Raw genomic sequence first — 18,431 nt, forward strand, 5'->3', positions numbered from 1 at the left:
GTCACGGACTCTTGCCAACCAAGGTTAGGGTGTGATTATTTCCAGTTTTTCCCCATTATTAACCAAGGGTCTTAAGACCTATGTCTTGTTATTTTCTGCCAGTGTCCAATGATGTAATGTCTAGAAACGCATCAGAAGATACAGATTTAAAATACTGATACATATGGACGAATTCACCTCTGAAATGCTAATGCCATTCATATGCCCCTTAGCAACACTTGAGAAAGACCATTCCTCTGGTGTAGGTGTACTTTAAAAGGCAGAAATATATTTTCGTATTTTTTTATATTTTCTGAATGCTTTAGTATTTTTAAAATCAGCGTTGGATTCAGATTTCCTTAATTTTCTTATTTTAATTTTCTTACTTTAAATAAATTCCCAGCAAATTATTATCAAATATCATTGATTCTGAGTCAATGATGAATCTGGCTCTTCTATTTCCCATATTGCCAGCTAACAGACCTATAATCAGTGTCTGCTTCAGAAGAAAGCCTAAATGAGATGATCATTAAAGTAACATTTTAACAGAACAAATAGACAAGAACGGTTTTAAAGTTTTGATAGATACGATGTGCCTGGGTGCTAAACCCAAAGGGAAATTTTATAAAAGTCCAACAATTGAATGTGAAATTCTAAGTTAATAATTATTTTCCAAACTATTGTCCACCACGTTGCGGTGTCTTCTGTGGATCCCATGTATTGTCTCTGATTTTTTCCTTAGGTGAAACATTGCCTTTGGCGACATCAAATCAGATTCTCCTCCGCTTCAGCGCCAAGAGCGGAGCGTCTGCCCGGGGCTTTCACTTCGTTTACCAAGGTAAAGGTCACTCTGCACGCTAAGATCTCTCCCAGCGCTGCTCACACCGCTATGTTCAGTTAAAGCACTAACAATACCTGAGTTGTGTGTGTGTTTTTTCTTAATATTTAGGACATTGAAGGTATTCATGTATTTATACTAAAACAGTTTAATTAACAAGAATATCACAATTTTTCTTTCTGACACTTTAATATGATACTTCTACTGCAAAGACTCAAAACCAGCTCATTTACCTGGCATTATCAGAAAACACATACCGATCCAACCCACTTTGTGTAACACTTCACATCTCGCAAAAGGATTTCACATACATTACAATATTTTATGTAATTAGGCAAAGTGTTTCATAATAGTTTAGATTTTAGTAACTGCTTTAATGAAATACCTTTAAAGCACATTATACCATTCCAGATCTTCCTGTAAAAACTATTTGAAAAGGCAACCTAAAAAAATCACACAAAACCCCAAATACCACCCATGTACCCATCCCTCTAACTACCCATTTTATTTTGTGTTCTATTAATTTTTGACACTTCAAAACATTTATATTTATTTTTGAAATTGGAGTGTATTCAAAATGTTTATGAGTGCAGAAAGATTCTTCAAAACTGAGGATTTCCCCCCTATTTCTAGTTTACCTTTATTTTGCAAATTTCATTACCTGAACTTGAAAAAAACACATGCAAACTGTTTATACACTTTCTGAAGCGCCAAGTGGGTCTTTGGATAGAACTTGGAATAGCTGTGTAGCTGGAGATGCGGCAGAGCTCACCATCTGCAGAGATAAACTGTGTGCTCCAAAATAGGAAGAAATACTCAGTTTTTCTAGGTCTCCGTTTTCCTTAAGGCTAGAGAGATTACTCACGACTCTTAAATATTTTCTTCAGAAGTGGAAGAGGATCACTTACTAGAAATGGTTTCTGGCCTTTAATAGAGAATTCTCCAGAAAAAATGCTTAACAGCATCATCACGTTTATTTAAAAAAAATTATGGAAAATAACAATGTGTCATTTCATTCATAACTCATTTCTAATACTCTCACACTGCAAACACCAAGCCCTCAAAATACTTTTTATAACCTCTACAAATTATAAAATAATTATTTTATAAATTATAGAATAGTTTGCTACAAAACCTCCTTGGTGTCCAGCAATAAGATGACTTTAAAAAGAATGAGAAAGGAGCAGGAAGGAACCTGACAGGCAAACAGCAGGAAAAGTATCTCTAATCCAATCTAAGTAGTAATTGCTTGAATGATGTTGGTACTCAATTAAGATCAGTTTCATTGTTCTAAATTATATCTTTTCTTAAAATATAAACAATTAAACCAATTTTTTTAAATGGACTTTATTGGACAGTGACCAATGTAGGCAACTTATCTCTTACTCATTCCTAATTTTCTTTAAATAATTGTATATTATTATGCAGAAGCAAATTTACAAACCCAAATAAGTTGGGGTGACATAAAGATACTGGACCACTTGGATTAAGTACCTCTTTTACCCTGGAGAAATTCAAGTTACTGACATTGTCTGTCTTGATAAGGGGTGTTCTTTGATTCTTGATAAGCATTAGAAAATCAATCAGATCATCAAATAAAATATCTTGGTCATAAAAAATGACCCTCGTAAGGATATGTCTATTCTACTTAGAAATGTTATCATCAAAAGTCATGATTTTAAAAACTATGTTTCTTGGCTTAAAGTAACATATTACCATTACAATGAATTAAGACAGTAAAGTAGAAAGAAAAAATCATTTATAGGAGGAATATATTTCCCTTGTCTTTGAGAATATATAATGACTCTAATAACATCCTCAATATTTTATAAAGTATACCTCCTTTTCTTGCTTTGTTCTTACAGTGAGTTTATGCAAAAATTGATGTCTTTTCATCAAAGCTAAATCCTTTGGAAGTAAAGAGCTAGAATCATGAATGCAATTTATAAATCACTCAAGAGCACCTGGGGAAGTTTTCAATACATACGGAAAGTTAAATTGAACATTGCCTTCTGAAAGATTGTAGTTATACGGAAGCCAAGAAATTATTTGCAACCTATTGTATAAAAATGTCCTGAAAAGTTATTTTGTATACCACGTATGGCTTCATTCTTTCATAAGTTATTAAAGCTTAGAATTGTGCAGGGACTTTCTGACACCCATGATTATAGGGTGTCTAACCCTGTTAGCAGACAGTTGTGTTATACAGAGCTGTTAGAAACATCTATGCCTAACAAGGCAGCAGGATCAGGGTGTGGGAAGCCAGGATCACTGTCTCCTGCCCTCCCCACTGGCCTGGTTAATAAGGAGACATTAATAATGAGGATGTTTCTGTCTTTCTGATCTTGTGGAGAAATGGACGTATAGAGGCTTTTTTTTTTTTTTTTTTTACAAAGTGTCCTAATTAACTCATGGCCTTGGCTGCTTTTTATTTGTTTTCCACACTACTTAGAGGTAGAAGGGCATATTTGAAAGAGAGTGAGTTAAGACCCACAAGCACCCCAAAGAAGGCTAGTGGGGGGAACCCTTCCTAATACAATGCTTCAACTAGCCCTTCCACGTTGGTTTGTCAATGATACTCAGCACCTGTGAAGAGCTTTGTTCGGCTCCTTGATGCTATTGAATTAAAGGCTCAAGGATATTATCCGCTCGGGGTTGGAGCAACCGACTTCGCAGGTCACCAGTCGTACAAGGAGAGTGTGCACCGGACGGGGACTGAGAGGAGATCACGTGGCTCGGGTGTCGGTCCTCCTCGGACAACCTTGCGTCCGTCTGCCTTCAGTTCGACAGACACACACCTCAGCGGTGTGGCCGGAAGACGGGATTTAGAAGCAAAAGACACTGTGAGAACCTACCACGAACGGACATCTAGAGATGGTCCTGAAGGGTGAGCCTTTCTCTAACTTTCCCAGCATTTCGGTTCCAGATGGGACCACTGTAATATTAGTCCTGCGTAAACAAACTTCCATGAAGACACAGGAGGAACACGCCATGTTTTTAAACATGAATACATTCAAATAGTTGTTCTGGATTTCCTTTTAGACATCCGGAGAAGGTTTCCCAACTTCCTTCGCCCAACTCCTAGGGATGCCTGAGCCTTCCTTCTGCTCCCTAAGCTCCCAGACCCAGACACTGGCAGGACCCCCAAGCAGTAAATGTGGTTCTGCACATTTGGATAATCTTTGCCATTCCACACACACACACACACACACACACAAATATATATATATATATATATATATATATATATATATATATATATATATATATATATATATATTACACCTGAAGTCAATGTATTCTTAGATCAATGAGAAAATCAAAATTCATGTCATCCTAAGAAACCCTCCACGTGGGAGACTTACCTACTGTGTCTTAACAAATTAAGCACAGTCTGATTCCTCCAGGATTTGAAGATCCCTTTTAGCTATTCTATGAAGTGGTTACATTGCCTTTATGGACTTTTCGTGGCCCCAAATGCACACCTTATAATACTGGAATCAACCTGAGCAATACTGGAAGCAACACAAGAACCAGCCTGTGTGGCCACAGAGACTGACTAGAGCAGAGCAGACACTCCTCTCCTGTCCTGCTTGTTCCGAGGCACGTGCTGATGTATGGCCGGGTAGTTCAAACCCACCTGCACTGCGCACCCCCCCCCCCCCCGCTCTGCCTGTGCACAGAACTGAATGTGTCTCTATTAAACCTGGTGGTTGACAGTGTCTCATCCATACAGTACTATTTTGAATTGTCTTATATTTATGCCTGGCCGTTTCCACATATCATTCATTTTTCTTGTGTCTTGCCATGTAGAATTCAACACTATGTTCTCTCAAAATAAGTCACTCATGCCAAAATTAGTAAACCAGACAGGACTTACTGAATATTTCAAGGGGGAAAGGAGGCCGTGTTTCCATGTTTTTAGATCAAACTTCTGCACAGAGGCCAACTTACAAATGTCAGCTGGCCCCAAAACCCGGTCTCTCCGAGTCATATTTGCCCCGTGGACAGGTCTAACCTAGATCCTCATCCCCCAGCCTCACCTCAAACGGCCTCCTGCCTCCTTGCCTCCCAGCGGCCTGGTCTGCCAGATTCATGAGCTCAGGGCTTCCTGGTCCAGGATCTTCCTATGGGGGGACTCACTCTCCTTAGCATTACAATAAGCAGATAAACAATCTAAAAACACGGAAGTGCATCTTCTACGTTTGGGTAGGAAGAATTTTCACTAAAATTCCCTTTGCTTGAGGTCCTTCCTAGGCATGTAAATGCATGTCTTTACTGATTGTCCCCATGCCTCATCACCTTTTAGGTGGCATAAGTTATAAGGTTTTCCACTTCTAAGAAATTCACACATTGTATAAAAAGCTTATAAAATGCCTACTTTTTACGAAGACAAATAAGCATAAAGTTTTGTTCATCATTCAGTCGTGTATGTTTGAATTCACTGACTAGTAATGGCTTGTCATATCTGATTTTTCAACTACCAAAACAGAATGGTTTGGAGAAATAGAAATATCATTGTCACTACATGAAACAGGAAAGACCGCCTCACTTAGACTTTGCAAGAGATTGCTATGAGCATGCGGATTTGTTATTATTATGGCTGTTGTTGTTGTTTTGTTGTTACACCTGCACTGAAAGAGGAGCCGTGAAGATCCGTGGATGGATCTACCATGTCTCTCCTTTCCATGCGTGCTCGGAAAGCTCCTGAGACCGGCACCAGCTCCTCCCAGTACAACGCGCTAGTCCCAGGGGACGTCACTCCTTCTGCCCACTGCCTCTTCCTCCAGGCTGACCTCATCCTCTGTTCGCTTTCCACTGCGGTGATTTCAATCTTGTTTCACGGCAGTAGAAAACGTTTACTAAAAGACAGAGGATAATTACCACAGAGGATGGAATTTCTCTGCGGTGCGGCCCAAAACATCCAGGGGAAGGGCAGGAACCAGAGGGTGCACTGAGAGCAGAAGTTGCTGCACACGTGGATTTTCTGCAGACCTTGCGTGGACGGCTGATGTCTCAGTCTCCACTTGCTCCTGTCCCACTTTGTGTGAGCAGCTCACAGCTGCTCTTCTCATTTTGGAAACTTCTTCCTCTAAAAACTGTCCTTCATAATTTCACGCAAATGCAGGTGATTTTCGTTTATTGTTATTTTCCTTAAAAAAGGACAACAGAGAAGTTCTTGAAGGAAGGCTCGAAAGTGGCATGTGTCCGAATGACCTTGAAGGTGTGTTCGTCCCCATCCATGGGACCCCAGAATGGCCGTGATACCCTCGACAAACACAAGCGAGACCACTTAGAAAAGTGTGGAGCCTTTGCCATGAAGAGAGGGGAGCTTTCCCTGTCATTCAGGACAAGCAGAAAAATGGCCATTGGACAGGTTTCTCCATTTGGGTAAAAAAAAATTCTTGAGAATTGAAGCGTCCCTGGGATATTTTTTATTCATTTCCTTTTCGCTCTCATGCTACTTGTTCGACTGTAACAAAATACTCAGTTATAGAAATACGACAAATAGGAGTTCTAATCAATTTGTTATTATAATATTATACTGCATTCTGTTTTTAGTTATAGAAAGCCATTCTGATGTATCATTGTTTCACCTATAGTTATTAATATATAATTTTATTAACTTCGCCTTCTGATAGAAAATACTTCAACCCTGAATTCAAGCACAGTTTTGTCAGAGTCATCGTCTGCCTTCCACGCTCATAGAATCGCTTGCCTAGCAGCAGTCACCCAAATGCTGTCTGTCATTATTCAGGTTCAATTCCGAACATGATGCCAGCCTGTTAGGAAAAGCCGTGTGAAGACAGAGGAGTGTTTTAAAGAAAATGAGTGTATAAGCACATTGTCTCAGAAGGCTGCACCATTGAACGGGGACACGCACAGTCTGAAAGAGAGAGAGGATCCTGGTGACGGTAGAGACAAACTGACTTCTAACTGCACAGAACAAAACCAGAATAGCGCATTTTCAAGTGCATGCCAGGGGGATCGATCTCTCAAAGAGTTGGTTTGGCACAACGGATGTCATTGCCAATTGAAGTATTTTTGAAACTTGATCCCTGCCCCTTTTAATACACAGAAGAATCTTTTACAGGGGCAGAATTCCAATAAACAAGCTAAATAGATGCCTCACCCTACCCTGGAGCGAGCGCACCTGCCCATGCCTACCACCCAAAGACCATCAGGACATACCTGTCATCAAACAAGCTTGGGTTTTACCAGCTGCCTCAGTGAAGACCACACACCATGGAGACCCTGGGGATGTCTCAGAAAGAAAGCTCCAGGAGGGGCTGGTTATAGGATTGAGGTTTGTGTGAGGTGATTTGGGGCAGGATTAAAGGCAGTGTGACTTTGCTTTGGATTGGGTACTGGCAAGGGAGACCCAGTGGTGTGGGGTATCTTGACTTTTATCAGGAGGTAGAAGGAACATCCATGTTGTTGCAAATGGCAGAATTCCTTTCTTTTTTAAGGCTAAATAATATCTCATTGCATGGACATAACACATTTTCTCTACCCATTCGTTCATCGATGGACACTGAGATTGTTTCCATGGCTTGGCTACTGGGACTAATGCTGCAGTGAATATGGTGGGGAGAGAGATCTCTTTGAAATGCTGATTTCTGATTTTTTGGGGATATGTACCCAGAAGTGAGATTGCTGGATCATATGGGAGTTCTATTTTTGATTTTGTTATTTCATCACAATAGCCATATTATCCTCACTAGACTCTAAGGTCTTTGAGGATAAGTACAAGTTCTTAGTCACCTCATTATCATGAGCACAGTGATTTGGGTGCTTAATTAATTTTAATTGCCTGAATATCACTCAATTCTCATAAGGCACTAATGCTCCTTATGCCACGTTTTCCTCGTCTGAAATGAGAATATAAGGCAGTCCTCGGGGTTGGTAAGAGGATGAAATGCAGATGGGAAAGTGCTTCCCAAATCATTCCTTCTAGAAATTGCGGAAGGCGTTATTAATTCCTATATTAACATAAACTCTCTCTGGACTCATCTTAACTCTATTTCCAAGGAAATATTTTGGCTTCCCGATAAAGATACAGATGGCTGTGTTGTGTGGTTTGCTTCTAGCTGTTCCTCGAACCAGCGATACCCAGTGCAGCTCTATCCCCGAGCCCAGATACGGAAGGAGAATCGGCTCGGAGTTTTCAGCGGGTTCGATTGTCCGATTCGAGTGTAACCCAGGATACCTCCTGCAGGGTTCCACTGCTATCCGCTGTCAGTCCGTGCCTAATGCTTTAGCTCAGTGGAATGACACGATCCCGAGCTGCATAGGTAAGCGTGTGTCCAGAAGGTGCGATAACTTGTGCGAGGCTGTCAATCCCAGGCTCACCGCTGGTTGAAGAGCTGCTTTCCAATGCTTGTGTCCAGTCTCCACCACCTGGCCATACTCCAGACCTATTTAAAGAGCAATGCATTTTATCTGACATAATTGCATAGCAGCTAAACCCTAAAGATTACCGTGTTGCATGAAACAACTCATTAGATTAACAAGTATGAAACATGTTTTCTTTCTCGATACTTATTAAGTATGACATTAACTCTACAGCCATGGGTATATAACATAATTTCATTTTGGGGAAGAATCATTATAATGTTGATTTGCTATGCTGTGTAATGTCTTTTTTAATAAATGTGTGCTGATGAAAGTTTAAAAAGTAATAGGTTAACGCAGCCCCAATAACAATGACATTGTTAGTTATAGTTTATTTGCTTCATTGTGTGTAAGAATGTCTAGTGCAATCATGATTAGCTCTTGAATTCATTTGCACATTTTCAGCGTCTCTTCTCCTCTCTGGATTTGCTCAAAAATCCCATTAATACCCTTCGGAGTTGCATGTCTGCATATAAGAGACAATACTCTGCAAAGCTCCTTAATCGTACGGATAAAATTATTCTAAACAGAGTTCACTTCAAAGATGCCACTGTCAGGTACAGTCCCTCATTAGAGAGCTCGAAGAGATTTACTTTTAAACACCAGATCTATAACTTGGTACTATGGTAGATAATAATCAATGATCCTCCGAGTTTATAAGAGAACAGACTGAACTTGACCCGGCTACAAGTGCCATTTAAAGGACCATACTCTATGTAAAATGTCTCTTAATATCTGATCACACAGCAAAGAACTGCTAAGCACCAAATTAATGCTGTCCTTCGCTGTACTTTATTTTTATGAGATCTGATTTTGTCTTTTAGTCCCCTGCAGCGGCAATTTCACTCAGCGCAGAGGTACAATTTTATCCCCTGGCTACCCGGAACCGTATGGTAACAACTTAAACTGTATCTGGAAAATCATAGTGACAGAGGGATCAGGAATTCAGGTAAGCCCCTCAAGCCATGCACAGGGCTTGGCCAGGTCTGTGCTTGCTTCCTGTGTTTGTTTTCTGTCTTGCATTGATTATTTTATTTTATTTTATTTTATTTTATTTTATTTTATTTCTGCGTTGGTTATTTAATTTTATTTATTTATTTTGCATTGGTTTATTTTATTTTATTTTTGCATTGGTTGTTTATTTATTTATTTTACATTGGTTATTTTAAACACTTAAACCATAACCTGTTTCCCTTTTCTTACTGCTGTTGCAAGGTGTTTCTAATCACATTTCTCTATTTGGAATAGCAATAATAGATTTTTAGGATAAAAGCTGTCAAAAGTACCATTTGTAGAAATTTTCAAATGTCTTTTCATGGTTTATTCTCCTTGGTTTCACGCTTCTTCTGTGTATATATTAAGTAACATGGGAGACCCTATATGATCAGGCTAATTTCTTTAAAGCAAAAACCCATATTAACTGAACACTGTTGTTTGCTAGATTCAAGTGATCAGTTTTGCCACCGAGCAGAACTGGGACTCTCTGGAGATTTACGACGGCGGTGACATGACCGCACCCAGGCTGGGAAGTTTCTCAGGTAAGAAGACACCAGCTCCCTAGTCTTTGTTTGTGAGCCAGAATCATCAAACACTATCAAACCACCACCAACAACAAAACGTTCGATGTAGACATTTTCCTACAAAACTCCTGTACATCTGTAATAGCTTGGCTAGTGTTAAAGTCTTAGCGCAAGCCCATCACAGAACAGGTGAGCCGAGAGACAGCTCTGTTCCCAGGGAGCCGAGGGCTGCTACGGGATGAAAAGGTAGCCCAGCCTTTGCAGGTGACAGGCTGAGGCCCGGGAACAAGGGACCCAGTGGGAGTAACGGGAGGTGGGGGTGAAGCAGAGAGTTGGTCACGGTTCTCAGGTCCTGAGAAGAGACGTCCTAAGATCAGGCAATCCAGGAAAATGGCACTCTGCATTCTGGAGCATTTAGACCTGAGACTTGCAGTGCTTTGACCCACCAGCGTTGCAGAAAATCTCGACCCTTTGCTGCAGATGCAAACTCACTCATGGGCCACCAGATGTGAACCGTAGCCAGAGGAAAATAACGCTTCCTGCTCTTTCTTCCACCTGCAACTTCCACAAACAGGGCTTCCAAACTGGCCTGGGCAGCTCCCTCCTCGCCTTTGCCATAAGCAGTGTGATTCAGCTGTCTTCCTTTCTTTCACCCTGGCACGTTACCCTGCCTCTTCCTCTCTCTCTTTTTTTTTTAATAATAATTTTTTTATTATGCTATGTTAGTCGCCATACAGTACATCCTTAGTTTTGATGCAGTGTTCCATGATTCATTAGTTGCGTATAACACCCAGTGCACCATGCAATATGTGCCCTCCTTAATACCCATCACCGGCCTATCCCATTCCCCCACCCCCCTCCCCTCTGAAGCCCTCAGTTTGTTTCCCAGAGTCCATAGTCTGGCAGATTTTAAATAGAAGCCCTCAGTTTGTGCCTCTTCCTCTCTGTAGGGCACGAACGCATCCACATTCCCAACTCCGTAGCCGTAATCCACATCAGCGTCATCCCCTTCACCAACATCATCCTCAGTAACTGTCCCCGAGCCCTGGGAGGCCGGGCTAACTGAGTCCCACACAACACTCCGCACTCAGTGCTATTGCTGCCCTTGTGTTACAAGTGACGAACACAGATGTGCACATTTTAGAATCGTCCAGAATTGCACAGAAAAATAATAGCTTTTCTAGGAGTATCCCGCACCCCACAGATCAGTCCTTTTGTCGCGCTGGCCTGGACCATGTCACCGGCTCATCTGCGCCCCGTGTCTACGCATCTCTATCCTGCGGCTGCTCAGCAGGTGAGAAATGCAGGATGGATGGCGGGCCGGCCCTTTGCCACGCCTGCGGCTTTGACTTAATCACGTTCCTCCTAGAGGACTCCAGAGAGCTTGTCTCTGCATATCAGCAAATAGAAACACATTTTTTACGGGGCCATTTAAAGTTAGTGCAATAAAATGCCAGTCTAATGTGTAATTTCTCACACTCCATCTAATGTTTGTCTGTCTTGGTATTTTTTATTTTTGGGGACTCTCATCTCCCACCACCCCCTCCGGTCCGGCAGTCTTCATCTCAAACACTGTCTCCACCGTAAACACCCGCTTACTCCCCTCCCCACATAGCCCTTGTCACAGTTCAGCTTAGCATGTGATTGCTTGAAGTACCTACTCCATATATCAAGGACCCTATTTGTTCTTAGGAATAAAAAAGAAAGTCTCTGACATTAAAAATAGCAACAGCAACAACACGATTTAAAATCTGTATGCAGACAGCAAGGCACAATAATAATTATAATAAAATATATTTAAACAATCTATAAAAATAATAATAATGTAAACTAATAATATCTATAACTTTTGGCAAATATGCCGCACTCCAGGTAGGTGTTAAAGGAGGTCAAAAGTGTTATTTTTCTAGGATTTGATAGAAAAATTAAAAAATATATATATAACTTAACTGATATTATAACATATGTGGGAAAAAGTAAAATATCTCAACAGATTGGCAAAATATAGGCAGATAAATCAAAGGGAGAAGAAATGCCCCAGGCAATGGAACCATCTGGTTCAGAGCCTGCATCTGTTACACAGATGACCCTTGAACAATGTGGGTTTGAACCACACGGGTCCACTTATACATGGATGTTTTCCAATAGAGTCCAGTACCCTAAATGTATTTTGTTTTCCTTATACTTTTCTCAAATAAAACTTGCTTACAAAGTATGTGCTTTACCATTTTTTATCTGAAGTTCAAATTTCATTGTTCAGATATATTTTTATCAATTAATATACATCAGCCTGCGTTAAACCTTCTGTTGAGTAACGACTCAATGCGAACTTAGCTTCAGATGTGTGATTTTATATTTCTCAGTTAATATTAGGAATAGGTTGACTTTTCAAAGAGAAGGGTGTCAGGTTGAGCTAATTTTTCCACCTGGTTTTCTCAGGCACGAGGGTGTTACTGAACACGGTTACACACAAACATACCATTACTGACAGAGAACAGCACACGGAAGACAGTTGCATGATTGATTGACCAACGTTAGCAGGAATGACTTATTAAAAAACAGTAAAAGTAATAATAATAAAAGAAGGAAACACATTGCCTACATAGGTGATGACGAATAGACAGCCATCTTTCTTTTTTGAGTTTTTGGAATTAGCCAGAAGAAAAAATATTTTTTTTCTTTTTTTTTCTGTTATTTCATGTGTACAAATTTAAATTTATTAAGTCAATTGGTAGAATTGAAACTATAGAAATCAAGATGCATTTCTAAGTCAAAACTGGGTTCACTTTTAATAGTAAACGATGTCTCTAGATAAATGTATCTTAGCTATATTTTTAATTTTTTAAAGTTTTTGTTTAACTTTCAGTTAGGTAACATACAGTGTGATGTTAGTTTCAGGTGTACAATTTAGTGATTCAACACTTCCATATGATTCCCGGGGCTCATCACAAGTGCATGGTTTTCCAACTCCCGATGCCAGTCCCAAACTCAATGTCCCTAAGCTGCTCACGCTTTGACCACCTGACAACAATTGGGGATTTATCCTAGTTTGAATAATTCTCTAGTATAATGCACAGAACATGAGGAAGCAATATGCTTATGAATACAGTGTATTATAAAGTAATCAGATCAGGAACAGCCAAATGAAGCGACTCATAGAGCATCGTCTGGGAGGTTGTCGAGCATGAGGCTTCCGTGTCCTCACACGTGTCACTTTCTAGGAACACGTGTATCACCAGCCAAGAAGCTCGCCTGAGCTTTGCTGTCCAGAGTTTTCACTGGGTTTTCATGATGTAGGCATGATTAATTCAGCCACTTGCTAATAGGTTGAGCTCAATCTTCAGCTCCTTCCTCTCTCAAAGGTTGGGAGGTCAGGCTGATACCATCCGGCTCTAAACCCCAAGCCTCTAAGTACACGGTTGGCCTTCCCACAGCCACCACTGTGATTTATCATCAACATAATCACAATCATAGTTACCGTAAACTCAGGTGTGGTTTAAGGAGTCCATCATGAGTAACAAGGACGTTCCTATTGCTCCAAATAGTCCAAGGGTTAAGAGATGACTCTCCAGACCCCAGGAGCAAAGAGCAAACGAATCCTTCACGACTCACAACCCCATATTATCAGTGTGAGCAGAGCGTACACCACCATTTTGATTCTTTAGATTCCTGAGATGTCACATATATAAGGAATTCAAAAAAAAAAAAACTACTTAGTAAAATCTTAAGAGAATATAGATGATGTGCAAGTTTGATAACGTTCTCTGGTTGCATAATATTTGATTTTGATCATAATGTTTTATGATAGAAGTTGGCTTAAGTGGTTATTTATATTAGGAGTGATGACACAGAGGTATCTGAGACTAAAACATCTCTAAGATAATCATAAAATGTGTAGCCTATGTTCTTTTCCACAATGGAAATAAGGATACTTCATGTATCAAGGTTTGGATTAAGAAATTCCTCTGATAAAAATAATTATGGAACTTGCTATTTGTTGCTATCAACTTTCTGAGCAAAAATGCAAAGATGTGAACTTTTAAGAAAACTAATACTAAATTAAATAAAAACATTGGTGAGCAAGTAATGTGATCAAGAAAAAAGTCATTAATAAATAACAGGTGAAGATATAAATCTAATTTAAAATAATCTAATTTGATCTAACAACATGATAAGTTGTTTCATAGACTATCTTCTACCGAATTAAAAGAGTGGCTGACAGGGGCACCTGGGTGGCACAGCGGTTAAGCGTCTGCCTTCGGCTCAGGGCGTGATCCCGGCGTTATGGGATCGAGCCCCACATCAGGCTCCTCCACTATGAACCTGCTTCTTCCTCTCCCACTCCCCCTGCTTGTGTTCCCTCTCTCGCTGGCTGTCTCTATCTCTGTCAAATAAATAAATAAAATATTAAAAAAAAAAGAGTGGCTGACAATATGCTTTCCCATGCACTTAGGTTGAATTTCTTTATACTTAAAACAGATTTCATTAAAAAAATGGACAGTATTGTTCCCTATATGAATCAATTATAATATTACAATATTGCAAACATACTTTTTTCTGAAGTTAAACAGACCACTTACATTTTGTAGTTCAGTAGTCAAAGGTTTGTATGTTTTCTGAAGATGTTTGATGTGTGGGTGCTTTGCAGTGTTTCTAAGACTTTGCCACCCCCGAGACAATATCGGGTTTCTGTGAGTGAGCCTAGTCAACCACATCGTCCTCCTCGGGGCTATTTTGAGCCTTTGATACATACGCAGACTATGGGAAAAAACATGAGCGACAGCTACGTTCACAAATGTGGCATTTTTTACAGTTGTAGCCATTGTGAATATCAAGGGTATGTTCAACTGAAAAAATAATTCCTGATTCATGTATATGCCCCATTGAAAAAATAATCCAGAAAATTCCTAAGTCATACTCTACATATTCGTATAGTAGTCCGCATAGTTCCCTCTTACTTGTAGTTGTGCTTTTCCGTGGTCTCAATTACCCACAAAAACCGTGGTCTGGAAGCAGATGGTCCTCCTTCTGACACATTGTCTGAAGGTCAGTGGGAGCCTAATGCTATATCACGTGCCTCGGTCACTCACCCCCCTTCATCCAGTCCCAGAGGCATTTTATCATCTCACACTATCACAAGAAGGGTGGGGACAAGACAGTAACATATTTGGAGACAGAGAGACCACATTCATAGTACTTTTATTATGGTGCCTCTTATAAATACTCTATTGTATTATTAGTTGTTGTTCAACTCTTACTGTGCCTAATTTATACATTACACTTTATCATGGGTGTGTGTGTGTATAAGGAAACACATACAGCATATATAGGGTTTGGTATATCTGTGGTTTCAAGCATTCACCGGGGGGTCTTAGAATATATCCCCTGTGGGTAAAGGGGGACAACTGCATAATATTTTATGTAATACAGAGACAACAGAGAAGGGAGTGTTTTAAATCCTGTACCTCTCACGTAGTTCTATATGGAACCTTCTGGTTTCTCTGTTATTTTACTTTTATTTTACTTTCCCTTGCCCAAGGGAAGAGCAATGGCTTTTCTTATGGCAGGAGCCTCTCATTCTTGGGGTCGAGAACCTAACGAGCCCCCTGCTGCAGAAAGGAGTGCCATTACAATCATCGGCACTAGTCTCTTTTGACTCATCTCCCTCCTCATGGACAAGCAAGGCCTATCTGTCTCTTTCCTTCTTTGTGTTTTGGCTGAGACCAAGTATCTGAGGGGTCTTCCATCTTTGCCCTTGCAAGCTTTGGGGTAAATTATCTTGGGTTTTGGTTTCTAGCCCTCTGTGTCTCTCCATCTCTCTCTTTCTACATGCATGCTGCATTGTATGAGTCCCAAGGCAAACCTTGGCCTCGACCCTCATGCTTAACCAACACAGGTTATCAGAAGCCCAGCTCCCTTTTCTTTGGAGGGTTATGTGGCATTTGTGCAGATTTAACAAGCAGAGCTTCATTTTACTTCTGGCCATGGATTTTCTCTTTATTCACTAGCAGACAGATTCCTGAGGCTATGAAGGGTGAATGGTTTCATACCCAGTGGACACAGCACAGTGTCTTCATAGTTGAAGTTAATTTTGTGAGGGATGGCATGAATTTTAAGATTCCATTTTGGCGGACGTTCTTTACCCATATGCTTGTTGGATGTGTTTGGGATAGTCAGGGACCACACACAGAGTGGCTGAGCAAGCTGGTAGCTGGTAATTTTGAAGACTGGGGACATACATGGGAGTTGAGGATATAAGTCCTATTGAGAATCATGCAAACCAGGTTTCTCAGTGTTTGAGGAAGAGTTAGAAAAATGGAAATGAGGAAAGCTAATTGGATTTGAATTAGAAGTGCCAGTGTGAAGTTGTGGTTTTAATATGTATAGATGAAAAAAAAAAATGTGTGTGTGTGTGTGTGTGTGTGTGTGTGTGTGTGTGTGCATATTTCTTACCTCCGTCTTTTGACAGATATAAAACAACACCCCAGCAGAAATGAACCCCTTTTGTACCCAATCTGGGCTTCTAAATATCTATGTAATACCATTTTTTCCATAGAAAAACCAGTGTTCTTGGAGAAACGAAGACTCATTTCTCAAGGCTCTGGTAGGAAGAAAAAAAAAATACACAATGAACCACTCTGTATAAAATAGAAATCTATGAATCCATCCAGGTATAAGAGGATACATGCATAAATGAAATGAATGAAAAAGTGATTTCCCTTGCAGAATGCGAACTGATAAATCTAGAAGGAAGGTGGAATTAGAGAATCATCATTTGGCAACTGTTACAATACTAAACAATTCAGGCTGAAACGTCGACGGCTGCTAAAACTGATGGGGAGAATTCCGACGCGAAACAGCCCGTTCTCAGTCTCCGTGTTTCTCCCCACCTGATCCGTATTCATCAAAAGCAGGAAAGTAGTAACTTTGGGGGGAGGAGCCTGGCAGATGCCACCTTCTCCAAGCATTAATGTGAAGGTCGCCAATAACGCGACAAGGTATGCACTTGATTAACTGATAACCAGCTGTCTAAACAGACAAACCAAAGGGCTCGATTGGTTGTGAGGTTGCAGTCGCAGTGGTGTAAACACTCCGGCTTTGGCTGATTTAACAGCCAACTTGATGCCACTGTATGCAGGGTTGGGAGGACGTGCCCTGAATCAGCCTGTGCAGCCTGAACAAGCCAGCTCGCTCACACCCCCAAGAGCAAGCGTGGAGCCGATGGGACAACCCAGCAGGAATGCAGAATCACCTTTTGAGATTCTAGCCAAAAATGCAGGCATGGGCTGAATATAATCGCGAAGACTGTCAAACTCATGTTGAAAAATACTCCACACACGAAGAAAAGTGCTTGTATTTTTCAAAAGTATCAAGTTGAGGAAGGCATCGGAAAGACTAAGAAACTCTTCCTGATGGAGGAAAATGAAGGGAATCGAAGATTGAATGCGTTGAGTGATCACGGACAGAATTCTTCGCTGTGAGAGCCATTAGTGGAGTTTCTTGGAAATCAAATGAGATCTGTGTGTTGCAGTTACGTATCATAAACTGTGGCATCTATGTTAGTTTTTTGGAATTTGCAATGATGCGTTGTAAGGAACGCTCACTGAATTTTTACAAGAAATGGGCCATCATATTTGCAACCTGCTCATAAATGGTTTAGGATAAAATAATTTTACATATGCACACATATGAATTAGAGGTAGAGATAGACACAATTATTGTGTAATATGTAGAGAGAGAGTGAGTATGTGGGAGCTTTTGTACTATATTTGCGCCTTTTTAAAGGTAGAAATGATTTGAAATGTTTTAACAGGAGATTTTTCAAAACTTTATATGGAAAAATGACAAATCAGCCATAAAATTTGGATATTTTAAAAAACGTAATCAGTATTTAAACTTTTTTTTTCTGTGGTACCTTTAAAAATATCTATAAAATAATATTGAACCCATTTTAAAAGCTAATGGTTGAGTACAAACAAGCATGAGAAGTTGTTAGAGGTACATAATTCAGGAAAAACAATGGACTGACTTCTTGAATAAATTCAAGTTTTTTAGATTTTTTATTTCTGTTTGAACAACCCTGTATATGTAGGGCTTATGTTGTAAGCCATCTAAAATTATTTGGTTATAAATTATAAATGAATAGAATGGATCAAAGTTCATACCAATTTGTAGCTGACAGTCAGTATTAAGGGGAAGTAAATATCTGTGCTGATGGTAGGATCCGTACGGGCAACAATATCCCTTCTGTTTTCTTTGTTAAGTGTTGCTCTATCTAGGTCATGGTAAAACAATGTGATCAAAAATATACTGCCTGTGGCAGCACTTTAAAAAAGTCTCCCAGCTGCATTTTGTGTGGTGGGAATACCTTCTTCTGCTGGCCCACCGCAAGAGGAGCCCCAGGGGCAGCTCACCGCGGGGCAGGTGCGACATGCCCTCTCTCCAGCTGGGGTCAGGTGTTCCCTGCACAGCATGCTCCCAGGCCTCTCTGGCTAATTGGCACCTGTGTGTGCTGTGTGTCACCTGAGGCGTCAAGATCCAGCAGCTTCTGCAGAAGAGCAAGTGATTATCTCTCATGATAGAGGTACAAACAGGATGTCGTTCATGAATTGCTGCAATTAGCAATAACGTTTAGAAGGAACGTGATTCGCAAAGCATTGTCCCATACACAATCATGTATTACTCACAGGTATGGGGCT

At 40.3% G+C, this 18,431-nt stretch overlaps 1 protein-coding gene across 1 annotated transcript in view; it reads left to right on the top strand.

Moving 5' to 3' along the window:
- Nucleotides 1-18,431, top strand: part of CSMD1 (CUB and Sushi multiple domains 1) — a 1,583,970-nt gene that overhangs the window by 1,343,091 nt on the left and 222,448 nt on the right. Inside the window, exons 33-36 of the mRNA XM_048226225.2 lie at nt 722-817; nt 7,909-8,112; nt 9,037-9,161; nt 9,654-9,750. Of these exons, the coding sequence (XP_048082182.1) occupies nt 722-817; nt 7,909-8,112; nt 9,037-9,161; nt 9,654-9,750 (522 nt within the window). The remainder of the gene's footprint in view (nt 1-721; nt 818-7,908; nt 8,113-9,036; nt 9,162-9,653; nt 9,751-18,431) is intronic.

The sequence above is a fragment of the Ursus arctos genome, unplaced genomic scaffold (assembly GCF_023065955.2).
Source record: "Ursus arctos isolate Adak ecotype North America unplaced genomic scaffold, UrsArc2.0 scaffold_27, whole genome shotgun sequence".
NCBI lineage: Eukaryota > Metazoa > Chordata > Mammalia > Carnivora > Ursidae > Ursus > Ursus arctos.